Source organism: Camelina sativa, chromosome 12 (assembly GCF_000633955.1).
Source record: "Camelina sativa cultivar DH55 chromosome 12, Cs, whole genome shotgun sequence".
NCBI classification, from domain to species: domain Eukaryota; kingdom Viridiplantae; phylum Streptophyta; class Magnoliopsida; order Brassicales; family Brassicaceae; genus Camelina; species Camelina sativa.
In genome coordinates, this window is record NC_025696.1 from 7,615,933 (window position 1) to 7,627,982 (window position 12,050).

A 12,050-nucleotide genomic window follows, 5' to 3' on the forward strand; every position below is an offset into this window, starting at 1 on the left:
CGATTCTTTATTTTAAATATTTTTAAAAAGTTAAATATTATAAATATTTATATTTTATAAAACATATAAATATTTCTATTTTTAGAAAGTTAAATTTTATAAAATATTAATAATATTTAAAAGTTTATGAAGTTTCAAATATTATAAATATTTAAACTTTATAAAAAGTTTAAATATTATAAATATTTCAACTTTTAAAAAAGTTAAAAGACCTTTAAAATATTAATAATATATTTAAACTTTTATGAAACTTCAAATAAGAGAAATAATCAACCGTTTTAAGAATTAAAAGTATTATAAATATGCAAACTTTATAAAAAGCGTCAATCTTATAAAATGTAAATGGTTACAATCTTAATAAATAACATATCAACTTAATCTAATATTTATAATACAAAACAATAAATATTAAAAATTAAGATGATATAGTGCCAGTTAAAATATCTCGGGACGGGGTTATATAGTGGGATGAGTTTTGTCGATATTTATATAAATTGAAAATATCATTATTTGGGTGTTACACGGATAAAGTATCATTTCATTATTTTGTTAACACTATTAGTATCAGAGAATAGACATATCTAATTAAATTAATTAAATAAATATTATATAAAAAATAAATTATATTACGATATTATATGGTTTAAACTATAAAATTAACAATTATTATACAATTATTTAACCAATAAATACAACTATTTTAATTATAAATAATTTACCCCGTAGTATACCGCGGGTCCTAATCTAGTTACATATATTTTTACATTGCGTGCGGGGATATCACAACAACATCTTCGAGCTTTGTGTTCCACTCGTAGGTGAAAGATTCCTGAGAAAAACCAATAGCATACTAGCAGAGGAGACTATTTGGGAATTGTGTTTGTTTTCTGATTATGTATCATGTTTATTTGTTTGAATCTCTCTCCAACATTTTCAAGATTTTGACAATGTAATTTAGCAAGGTTATTGAACAGGTGTGGTACTCTCTATTCTCTAATTGTACATAAATACATTTACTTGAGGAATCAACTACTCATTCCTATTATATATGTTTCCCTCTCTCAAATATCTGAATAGGTGAGCGTTAACAATCTCCATTTTTTATCTTTGGTCCATCGATTTGTTCTCTCTTTATTCGCTAAGTCTTTCCGAAATTGAGATGGATTCAACAAGGAGTTCAGCTTCTTCCAACCCTACGGGATGTTTTATGGATCAAAACGAGCTAGTGGCTCTCTATGAGGTGTTTAAGAAACTCAGCAGTGCTGGTGATCGGCAAAGAAACGAGGTAACATTGAAGTTGTAAAAGGCGTAGCGCATCATTTGCAATCATAGTTTATAGAAAACAGAGGACCTGTCTTCTTATAAACCTTTACTCTCCTATCTTCAGCGATTTACATCTTGAAACTTCATCAAGATTCATTTTAAAGAAAAAAAAACTATTTAATGAACTAAATTCGATATATGTTTTGTAGCATTGTAGGCGGATCTTTGTTGATGATAGCCCAAAAAAAAAGAAATTATTGCAAATATAGCCCCATTTTCAAAAAGTTTAAGATTTGATCTCAATTTTTAAATTTTGTCAATTTCTTATTGCAAAAATAGGCCCCTACTTTATAATGTTTTATATTGGGTCTCAGATTTTTTTTGATTTTTTATTTGTAGCACAATTAGGTCCCAATAAAAGAAAACTATTGCAAATATAGCTCCATTTTCAAAAAGTTTAAGATTTGATCTCAATTTTTAATCTTTGTCTATTTCTTATTACAAAAATAGGCCCTACTTTATGAAGTTTTATAGTGGGTCTCAATTTTTTTTTTGTAACACAATTAGGTCCGAAAAAAAACTATTGCAAATATAGGCTCATTTTCAAAAAGTTTAAGGTTTGATCTCAATTTTTAAATTTTGTCTATTTGTTATTGCAAAAATAGACCCCTACTTTATAAAGTTTAAGATTTGGTTTTAAGTTTTAAATATTATATATATAATCCATTAAAAAATGTTGTGTATGGAAATGGATCCGTTGGACAAACATGGTGTTTAAAATGACCGACTTTTAGGTACATACTATTCTTTCTCTCAAGAATGATAATAGTTATGGATTACGGTGAAACATCATCCAAAGGCTTGCTATTTGTTAGTTTTTGATTTCTTACTGTTAGAACTTCTTTTCTCAGAGATTATTGAAGGGGAAGGACCAGAGGCTCGTGAAGGTGACCTGGTCGAACTAAACTATGTCTGTCGGCGTGCAAATGGATATTTCGTTCATAGGTGAGAGAGCTTTCATGTTAAACTTAAGAGAGCTTTGCAAGCTTCCGTACGGTAACGACTAGGGTGAAGCCAACACTCAAAAACACCATGCGCAAAGCCGCATTGGTCACCACGGCTACAATCACCGCCGCCTTGGCGACTATACTCAGGGCATACTTCGCCGATGTAGTGAAACCGGCGAGGGTCACGANGAAGAATTCTAAGCTGACGTGGAGAATGAGCAAAGAAACATACTTTTCTCTTACAATGCTTACCGTCTTTGCAAGCTTCCGTACGGTAACGACTAGGGTGAAGCCAACACTCAAAAACACCATGCGCAAAGCCGCATTGGTCACCACGGCTACAATCACCGCCGCCTTGGCGACTATACTCAGGGCATACTTCGCCGATGTAGTGAAACCGGCGAGGGTCACGACGACGAGCCTTTTCACCAGGATGAGAGAAAGGACAGTCAGTCCAATCATGGCTACGGCTACGTGTGCACCGTCGGATCTTGAATTCGTACATCCTAAAATGGTCCCCGGCGTAAGGATCTTCCGAGTCAGAGTCGTAAGAATAGTCTCTTTGGTCTTTATAGTCGCGAAGGGGACTTGAAACCGACGACGGAGACTTGGCGGAGGAGAGAAGCTTTCTCGGCAGGATATCCACCGTTGGTCTATTGATGTGGCCGACGTCCATGTCTACGTGGCGAAAGATGAGAGATTGAGAGAATTTTTTGTATATATACACTTCGTTTGTCTACTAGTTTTGGGTTTTAAAAAGTTAAGGCGTTTTATATTAGTTGTTGACAAACAAATATCAAGACCTTGGACGTGGTTTTATTCAGCTTTATAGGATATTTTGCTTAATAACACAATGATTAAAAAACTATTAAATATTTAATTTTTAATGAAAATAATTAATCTGTGGTAAAATTAAAAAATTTATAAATTTAAATATACAAAAATATTTTTAATAGATATAAATATCAAGATGTTTTATATATGACATACCTAATTTAAATTTATAATTTTGAAATGGGTTGACAAAAAAAAAAAAGTAAACTGATGAAATATTAAAGAGTAGTTAAACTGGGAGGGCATTGACAATTAACATAGCAGAGTATATAAGAATCATTTGTTCTCTGTTCTATTCTGAATGGTTATGCTTAGAGTTACAAAGAAACGTGAAGCAAACACGCAAAAACTTAAGCAAGACCATGCAAGTTCATGGTCACAATTAAGTAAAAAGTTGTGTAAGAGAAGCTTGAAATTATGATGGCAATTTACGGGTGATTCCCCTCAGCCTCTTCTACGTTTGATCCATTCGGAAGATAACCATTGGGGGTAAACATAAACATCAAAGGTAAGATGATATATCCAAAGTAAAATGACATGTTTGAATCAATATCAAAAAAGTTATTGAAGGATCTAGAAGATCCTAATGATCAAAGAAGATATTCTATTAGTTAGATAATTATGTTAATTCATTCCCTATATAAATGTATTTCTATGTATATTTATTCTCATGAGAGTAAATATTAATTCTTTCATTCCTAAACTCTCATCACATTCTATCATGGTATTAGAGTCACAATAATCTAACGATCAGTTCCGTTCCTATTTCTAAGCTAAGTGCTTCTTTGGTTCATTTTTGTTTTTAAGCTAAATACTTCCATATTCAAGATTATCATAAACATGAATCTAAGCTATCTAGTTTCATTTTATTCAAGTTTACCATTTTAGGCTTCAATTGGTAACCACAATTTAGAAAAAGAATGAGGAGGAATGTGATATTCTACAATTTTTTTACCATTTGAAAGTAATATTTTTTTTCTACATTCCTCTACATTTTTCAAAAAATAAGAAATAATAAAACAAAATTGTTCTTCCTCAAAATTGATGAGGAACAAATCAAACAAAAAAAAAACAAATATTAAAATTTGATTTTTAGTTTAAAATAAATAAAAAATATGTTTATTAGTTTTCAATTTTGTAATATAATAATTTCATATTTTCACAATGTATTGACAAAAAAATATTTTTGATATGACTTTTATGTTAAACTAATCTTAAACCTCTTTTTAAAAATTCTATGAATATTAAAATAAATTTAAGAAACTCATGTTTATATAGTAAATAAAAATTATAAATATATAAAATTACTCTTAAAATTTTATTATAAATTAATATTATTATTTAATATGACATATCTAAAATTTAATTTATAAATTTTATTTTAAAATCAAATGTAAAATTCATTATATATACATTAAAAGTTATTAGTAATAATAATTTATTTGACGTATGGGAGTCCCACCGAGTCTAATGGTGGGTTGCTCCGTAGATGATCTCGCTCTCTCACACTTCCTCTCTTATCCGCTATCTCTCTTGAGCAGAGACGATGAAGAAGACGATTAACGACGTTTGGTATGGCTATGGAGATTGCTCATCGTTTCATTAATTCATCTATGTTCGTAAGGTTTGATTTCTTAGCCCCTCGTAATCGCAATTTTAAGACTCAAATCGTTTCGTTTTCCGTCAATTTGAGAGTGGAGATTGAACCTGAAATTTTTTCTTTTATTTGTTTGTTTAGCAGAGTGGGAAAATCTAGGATTAGGAACGGTGTTTCTGGGACGGCTCGTGCTGGATTATCTTCGGTTTCGGCCGTTCATATACCAAGAAGGAGGCTGTTTATGCAGCTCGCTGGGTTTGGTTCCGTCTTGACGCTTCTGAATTCTCCTGCTGGTTTAGCTGCGCCTCTTCCTCAGATGAAGGAACCTCAAGTCATCAGGTAAAATTATTCTTCGTCCCTTCTCTGACCTATTATTTGTAGAAGATCATAATCGTGTAATTTCAGTTAGGTCTGCTAATTCATGTGATCTTAGTTAAAGGCCATGAGTTGCAACAATTATATGGCTTTTCATGTGTAATGTGCTTGATTGTTTCATTGAGTTAGTTCCTTATCCTATGCTTTTTTTTTTTACTTTTGGTTGGTGATTGAAGAGTTCAGGACGTTAAAGCTCCCAAGTGGCGTCAGGTTTCAAGGTACAACATACTATTCTTTCTCTCAAGAATGATAATAGTTATGGATTACGGTGAAACATCATCCAAAGACTTGCTATTTGTTAGTTTTTGATTTCTTACTGTTAGAACTTCTTCTCTCAGAGATTATTGAAGGGGAAGGACCAGAGGCTCGTGAAGGTGACCTGGTCGAACTAAACTATGTATGTCGGCGTGCAAATGGGTATTTTGTTCATAGGTGAGAGCTTTCATGCGGTACTTCACATGTTTTGATAGTTTCTTTCACGTATTATAGTCGATCCATTCTTTTAAACTCATATTGTTTCTTGATTCAGCACTGTGGACCAATTCAGTGGTGAAAGCTCTCCTGTCAAACTTATACTTGATGGAAACGATGTACATTCATCTTGCACTCAGCTTTTACATTCAGCGATTCCAATCATGGCACATACTAACAAATTGCTTTGACACGACAGGTAATTGAGGGCTTGAAGGAAGTCCTGGTGGGCATGAAAGCCGGAGGTAAAAACATGAAATAAACAAACAAATGAACAATATTCTGGGGTTTCGATGGATTTCATGTTTCTAATGACACACATAACGGGCCTTTTTGCGGATCCAGGGAAGCGTAGAGCACTGATACCTCCATCAGTAGGATACATAAACGAGACATTGAAGCCAATCCCCGAAGAGGTACGTACTTGGATCTTACTCTTTATTTTCCATTCCATGATGAACTTGCTACATAGTTTAAAGTCTCAAAAACGATTCGTCTTTGTGGATTTCAGTTTGGCCCACGGCGCAGTCTTCTATCGCACGCAAACGAGCCATTAGTCTTTGAGATCCAGCTCTTGAAAGTATTATGATATATTTTGTTTTCTATCATAAATCTGTAACACCAACTGCTTGGAACTACCATACGAGTTCTGCTTGAGACTTGGTTAATGGGGGAACTTTACCTACGAGTTTCTTAAAAAATACCACATAATATTTAAATGTATATTTGCAATTCATTCAAAATGTATCCAAAATTTATTGGAAAGTTTTATACTAGAAAAATTAATGTATTTTTGGAATATTACTTGATTTACTCGCAAAAAAAAAACATTGACAAAGCTTTTTCGTTCCCAGAAAGAAAAATAAAAAAAGACATAAACATTAACAAAGCTTAAAAGCTAAGAAACGACACCGTTGACACCGATCGACGTTACAGCTTCGGTTTTCTACTTTTTCCCTTCCTCCCTGAGTCCCTGAGTAATTCGCTATAGCTGCGGCGTTTGACCGAAACCTTAAACGTCCACGGAAAATCTCCGATCGTCGGCGTTCTGGTCTTTCACTGTTTGCTTCGCCTTGAAACCAAATTGAAAAAAAATGTCACAAGGATGGTTTTCGATGGGCGGAAGTAGCAGCGGAGATCAGAAGCAGGAGCAGCAGCAATCGGGTTCGTCTCTTCTCGCTGATTGGAATTCTTACGCTGCCTCGAGAGATTTCGAGGAAAGTGGCGGAAGCTTTGGCTTTGATATCGAATCCGCCGTTAGATCTGCCAATGACACTGTTTCTGGCACCTTCAGTGTGTAAGTCATCCATCGATTTTGGGATTGTATAATGCAACTACTCACTTCAATGTGTTTATTTCGTGACTCAATCTAGGAAGATTTGAGGATTTAGGTGTTAGTGAATCTGAGCAGTTGAGATTTTACTTTGTTGATTGTGGAGACATGTAAGATAGCTTTGGGAGATGCGTTTTTGAGTTTTGCATTGTGAATTGAGTCTGAGGAGTAATTTATATCTGAGTACATGGATCTAGTTGTGTATTCATCACTCTCTGGCATGGCATCGAAGCAATATAGTTGCAGTTGTGAGTTTTCAACAATGGCAGCTCTCTTCTGGGAGATGAGCTGTGTTTATTGATCTTCCATTATGGACTTTGATGGATCTTTGAACTTTATATCTGTTATGCTACGTGCTTTTTGTTTAGCCTTTGATAAGCAGTTTTGGAAACGTGTGTAAGCAGTATTGTAGTGCAGATGTTATAGGTCTGAGAGTGTCTTGTGTTTTGCTTTCAGGAATCTTCCTTTGTTTCACTTGTGAAAGTCTTGTTCTTTTGTTGATATTGCAATGTACCTCTGAATTTGATGATGTCTCCAGGGTTTCAAAGGGAGTTAGAGATATTCCGGGAAGCCTGCAGTCAGCAACCAGCAGTATGCCGTCAGGAAAAGCACTGATGTATTTCGGTTTATTTCTCGCCAGTGGTGTGTTCTTCATCTTCATTGCCTTCACAATGTTTCTTCCAGTCATGGTGCTTATGCCACAGAAATTTGCCATTTGTTTCACCATTGGATGTGGATTCATCATTGGATCCTTCTTTGCACTTCGTGGCCCACAAAATCAGCTTGCACACATGTCATCGATGGAGGTATGCTAAACTATTATGTATTGAGTGTCATGCCTTAAATCCGAAGAGTGGATTCCTTCCTCTCTTATTAATATATCTTTGTCTACTTCTCCAGAGGCTTCCTTCAACCCTAGGTTTCATTGCCACCATGGTTGGTACCATATACGTATCGATGGTTCTCCACAGCTACATTCTCTCAGTGCTCTTCTCTGTGTTACAGGTACTCAACATTTCATCTTCCGACCCTTACGATATTCCCTTTTTGTCTGAGTCGAAGTTTTTGAAAATGAGAATTTCCTATGAGCAAATATATTTTTCCGAAATTGGACCTCATCAAAGTATTTGAGATCATATAGTAACATTACTCCCCTCATTGCTGAATCAATCTTGAGAGTTGAGATGGAACCTTTTGAACCTCCCCCAGTTTAGCAACAAACATTAGCTGTTTAACAAGTGTCAATGCTTATCTGGTTCTTCACCCGTTATATATATATGGACTGTATAAAAGATACTTGCATAGGTCTAAGAACTTAAATCCGCGCATTCTTATGAATCTCATAATTTCTGATATCTATTTCTCTGTGCTATGGACAGGTTCTTGCGCTGATTTACTATTGTATATCCTACTTCCCTGGTGGGTCATCCGGCATGAGGTTCCTCAGTTCTGCTCTCACCTCATCTGTGCTAAGAGTGTTCGGGAGATGAGCTTGCACAGCCAATTTGTGAGAAAGAACAATACTTTACTTATTGGTGTACAAAGAAAGATGTCAGAGCTTTTTCCGTATGCTCTTTAACATAGGTTTGATGAAAATACTTTAAAAAGACAAATGATCTTGAAGTAGATGTTTAATGAAGAACCCAAGTGATGTTATAACTATCTTCTTCTTTTTTTATTACAGTTGATTTCCCAAACCCAAAACGAAAAAAAATCCTTTGTTATACATACATAAAACCAAGAATTTCTTGGTCCAAGAATATGGCTAAGCCAGTTTCCCAATTCCCAAGCAGGATGGTGACGACTTATTAGTTTCCCAAAATGTGTTGGCTAAGTTATAATATGTGACAATATGAAATTCTAGAACTTGAAACAAATACATAGTTTTTTTGTGAATGAACTGCAAATGAAACTTATAATTCATTAAGATCAATCTGGCACATCATCATTACAAAATAACCTTTTGTTTGCAGATGATAGTTTCTTCATTAAGATGAGCAAATCTAACATTAGACGGCAGCACATAGAAAAATAGTGGTTCCATATAGAAAGGACAATGTTGTTACCCGCACTACAAAAATCCATGATATACGTGTTTCTACTCGCACCATTTTGTCTTTTAAATAACCTAGTCACACCATGATGTTTACGATAGAAATTTGTACTCTAATAACATTGAACCACACTAAAAAAAGCTCTATGTATATGATATATCATGCTGACGATCTCTGATAAGCATGCCACTTGACAATAGATTTTGGAAGTTTTATGTTTGTTAATTTTTGGTGTACGATAGTGGTAAGAAAATAATATAATTCTCGATCTAATTTGTTTATCTTGGTGTTGGGGGTATAATGCTTTGTGAGCGGGAAACCCAATTCCTGAAAATACGGAAACAATGGAGCAGGAACATCTGACCTCTAATGTGCACCTTACACTACACGTATTGACGTATTGTTGGTAATATTTATTCGAAAAAAGAGTATTTTATTGCCTAAGTATAACATCAATGACTCTTTTGCTTTGATTAAACTAAAGCTTCAGAGAGCGAGAGAAATATTAGTTGAAAGCAAACGCCCATCTTCTCCACTAAGCAATGTTAACTAGATTAAAAAGACATGAATGAGGTCATTGTTTTTAACTTTTAATCAGTTAACATATTGCTTTCTCTTTCTCTAATCTCGAAATCAATGGATCGTACAACATTTAGAAAAGAAAAGCTAGATAAAGGCCTTTTCAAAGGCTGAAGTCTTAATGAAAATTTTCATGGTTAGGCAAAAATCTAAAAGTAAAAGGAAAAAAGGAGAAATTCAAGCGGAAAGTTGAAAACCAAAGCCTGAAAAAATAACTAAAACACAGAAAAAAGCATTTAATCATTGCAGAAGAAGGTATATGATTATGTAAATTTAAAAATTAATACCAAATTCAATCTATTAAATCTAGTTTAAAAATATGACCTAGCTAGCTAGGAGAAAGAAAAAAAAAAGGAGCAGATAAATCAGGCAAAAGCAAAGGTAAATATCCTCTATAGTCTATACAATATTTACACTAAAGTTTGTATAACATAGTAACATACTAAATTCATATTCATTGGATCATGAGATTTATACACACATATAGATAGTTTTGGATTAATCTCTGACCAAAAAAAGAAGAAGATAGTTTTGGATGAAATGCCCACTTCTGTTCACACACTGCCACTACATTCTTGGACTGCTTCTGCCGCTCAATACACCCACAAGGGACCATTATTTTCAATAAGATAAAACCAAAGTTAAATTCGGATTGAAAGGTATACAGACAAAACCCTTCTATTATAGAAATAATTAACCCATAACCATACTCTTCTAGATTAGATCTAACACCTTTTTATTAATGATCTTTCTTACTTACTTAGAGCAGATCAAGCCACTTACTAACAAAGCTTAATTCACCTTTATGTATATGTCTGTTTCTCTCTCTCATGTGATGAGATCTCTGACCTAATTGAATCTTGATTAGATCTAGATCTTGTTACATTGTCTTCGTCAATTGTCCGCATTTAAGCTTTTTCTTCGTTATATTATACATTATTAGTCTCCTCATCAGATTTACATATGCTATAACAATTTCTTCATCATTTTTTTTATATACTAACAGAGTACCCACCCATAGACTAATCTTTCTTAAACAAACTTGTAAACGTGAAGTTATTATAGTACTCAACCACTGTTTTGATATATAACGTAAACTTCCACTAGTAGTCCCCAATGTAATCATCATATAGGAGTAGTTATCTAGTAAATGATAAGTGATAACTGGCGTAGAGAATTTAGGAATAATGTTTCGGATGGAAGGGTCTTGTCACACAACAAAACAGGGACCATTAAATAACGATAATCATAAGATTTGTGAAAGAAATGTTTCATTGATTTGGCAGAAGTACAGTTGGGAGTGCTTGTCTTTTCCCTTGCACACCTTTTGTTCTCTTTACTTCTTCCTTCTTGTTTGTTGGTTTTTGTTCTTTTCGTATTTTCCCTTTTTTCATTTCGCCCCATCGAGGACCATTACCATTCATTTCTCTCTTTTTCCATAATTATTTGCTGTTTATTTTGTATCTCTTTATATATCATCAGTTTATAAGTTGTGTACACATAACATAACAACAACGACTTCTATAGATTTTAGTACTTTAGGGACCGACGATACGGCTGCTTGAGAAAATAGATGTATATAACCAATTTCAAGTGCAATTGCCAAGGCAATTTAGTAACCAAAATTTTAATACTCAACTGGTGTAATCTAGTCGATACTTTCTTCCACTACAAATGACTTTTTGTTTAATCTAATACATGATGCACATGACCTCTCTATACTCTATGTCATGTGCCTTAAGTTAAGTGCCGTGTTCGATCTTTATATTATTGCTTGACCCCGTTACCCTTAATTTTAAATTCATTTCCGTTCTATTATTATTCTGTCCAAATCTGATTTCTTTTTCAAGTCTGTTTCATTATATATATAAAACTCATTTTAATTAGATAGCAATATTCAAAACTTAAAAATCCTTTGAAAATTAAAGACCGACAAGATGAGCAAGGGACATGGTTGTAAAATTAATTAATTATTAATCCAGTCACAAAAATTCCTAGCTTGCATGCGCAATTTCACACTCCAAGATACAATGTTTTACTTCAACTTTATTATTTTTATACTTATCAAAGGCACAAAGTAGATTGATCTGTATTCTTTCTTTTATCCTTTATGCTGATAAAAATAATTTTAGTTTACCCACTTCTGATTTCTCCCAAAATTAAAGCAGAATCCACACTATACTGCATAGTTAGTTTTCTCATTCATGTATACATGGTTGCTTGTTACTAGCTGCCCCTGCAATATAGTGTCGGCATTAATGGGTAGTTTAAGTGATATGGATACTTCAATTCTTACTATGAGAAATCCAATTTAAATGTAACTACTAAAATACATTAGTACCTTCTTCTTCTTCTTTTCTGAACAAACACATTAGAGCATGATTAGTGGGGAGTACTCACAAAGGTACTCTCTTATTTGGGCCCCAAAATAATAATAAACAACCCAAAATTCGGTTCAATATTGAAGAATCGATACCATGGGAAGGAGTTTGAGCAACACTTGAGGAACGATACGTGGCGGTTTCTGAATGGGGAGC

At 33.6% G+C, this 12,050-nt stretch overlaps 3 protein-coding genes across 4 annotated transcripts; 2 read left to right on the top strand and 1 right to left on the bottom strand.

Annotated features, from left to right (window-relative positions):
- LOC104733276 (zinc finger CCCH domain-containing protein 61-like) lies at positions 2,281–2,946 on the bottom strand. Its single transcript, XM_010452865.2, has one exon. It carries the CDS (start codon positions 2,944–2,946, stop codon positions 2,281–2,283), a length of 666 nt encoding a protein of 221 aa, XP_010451167.1.
- Positions 4,580–6,337, top strand: LOC104730745 (peptidyl-prolyl cis-trans isomerase FKBP16-1, chloroplastic-like). Of its 2 annotated transcripts, none has more exons than XM_010449950.2 (8): positions 4,580–4,728; positions 4,843–5,040; positions 5,260–5,294; positions 5,415–5,508; positions 5,606–5,666; positions 5,747–5,792; positions 5,893–5,963; positions 6,059–6,337. In XM_010449950.2, the coding sequence occupies exons 1-8, from the start codon at positions 4,679–4,681 to the stop codon at positions 6,134–6,136; spliced, it is 633 nt and encodes a 210-aa protein (XP_010448252.1). In that variant the 5' UTR covers positions 4,580–4,678; the 3' UTR covers positions 6,137–6,337. The 2 variants fall into 2 exon arrangements, with proteins under 2 accessions (XP_010448252.1, XP_010448253.1); XM_010449951.2 differs by having other exon boundaries at positions 4,581–4,728; positions 4,846–5,040.
- LOC104730747 (protein transport protein SFT2-like) lies at positions 6,440–8,563 on the top strand. Its single transcript, XM_010449952.2, has 4 exons — positions 6,440–6,844; positions 7,419–7,686; positions 7,781–7,885; positions 8,260–8,563. The coding sequence occupies exons 1-4, from the start codon at positions 6,642–6,644 to the stop codon at positions 8,368–8,370; spliced, it is 687 nt and encodes a 228-aa protein (XP_010448254.1). The 5' UTR covers positions 6,440–6,641; the 3' UTR covers positions 8,371–8,563.

What these genes read in the sequence shown, in the direction of transcription:
- LOC104730747 (XM_010449952.2), top strand. Translation starts at nt 6,642, where the DNA reads ATGTCACAAGGATGGTTTTCGATGGGCGGAAGTAGCAGCGGAGATCAG. An exon ending in GTTTCTGGCACCTTCAGTGT is followed by an intron (nt 6,845 to 7,418) that starts GTAAGTCATCCA and finishes TGATGTCTCCAG; the next exon opens with GGTTTCAAAGGGAGTTAGAG. An exon ending in TGCTCTTCTCTGTGTTACAG is followed by an intron (nt 7,886 to 8,259) that starts GTACTCAACATT and finishes TGCTATGGACAG; the next exon opens with GTTCTTGCGCTGATTTACTA.
- LOC104730745 (XM_010449950.2), top strand. Translation starts at nt 4,679, where the DNA reads ATGGCTATGGAGATTGCTCATCGTTTCATTAATTCATCTATGTTCGTA. An exon ending in GGTGGGCATGAAAGCCGGAG is followed by an intron (nt 5,793 to 5,892) that starts GTAAAAACATGA and finishes TTGCGGATCCAG; the next exon opens with GGAAGCGTAGAGCACTGATA. An exon ending in TGAAGCCAATCCCCGAAGAG is followed by an intron (nt 5,964 to 6,058) that starts GTACGTACTTGG and finishes TGTGGATTTCAG; the next exon opens with TTTGGCCCACGGCGCAGTCT.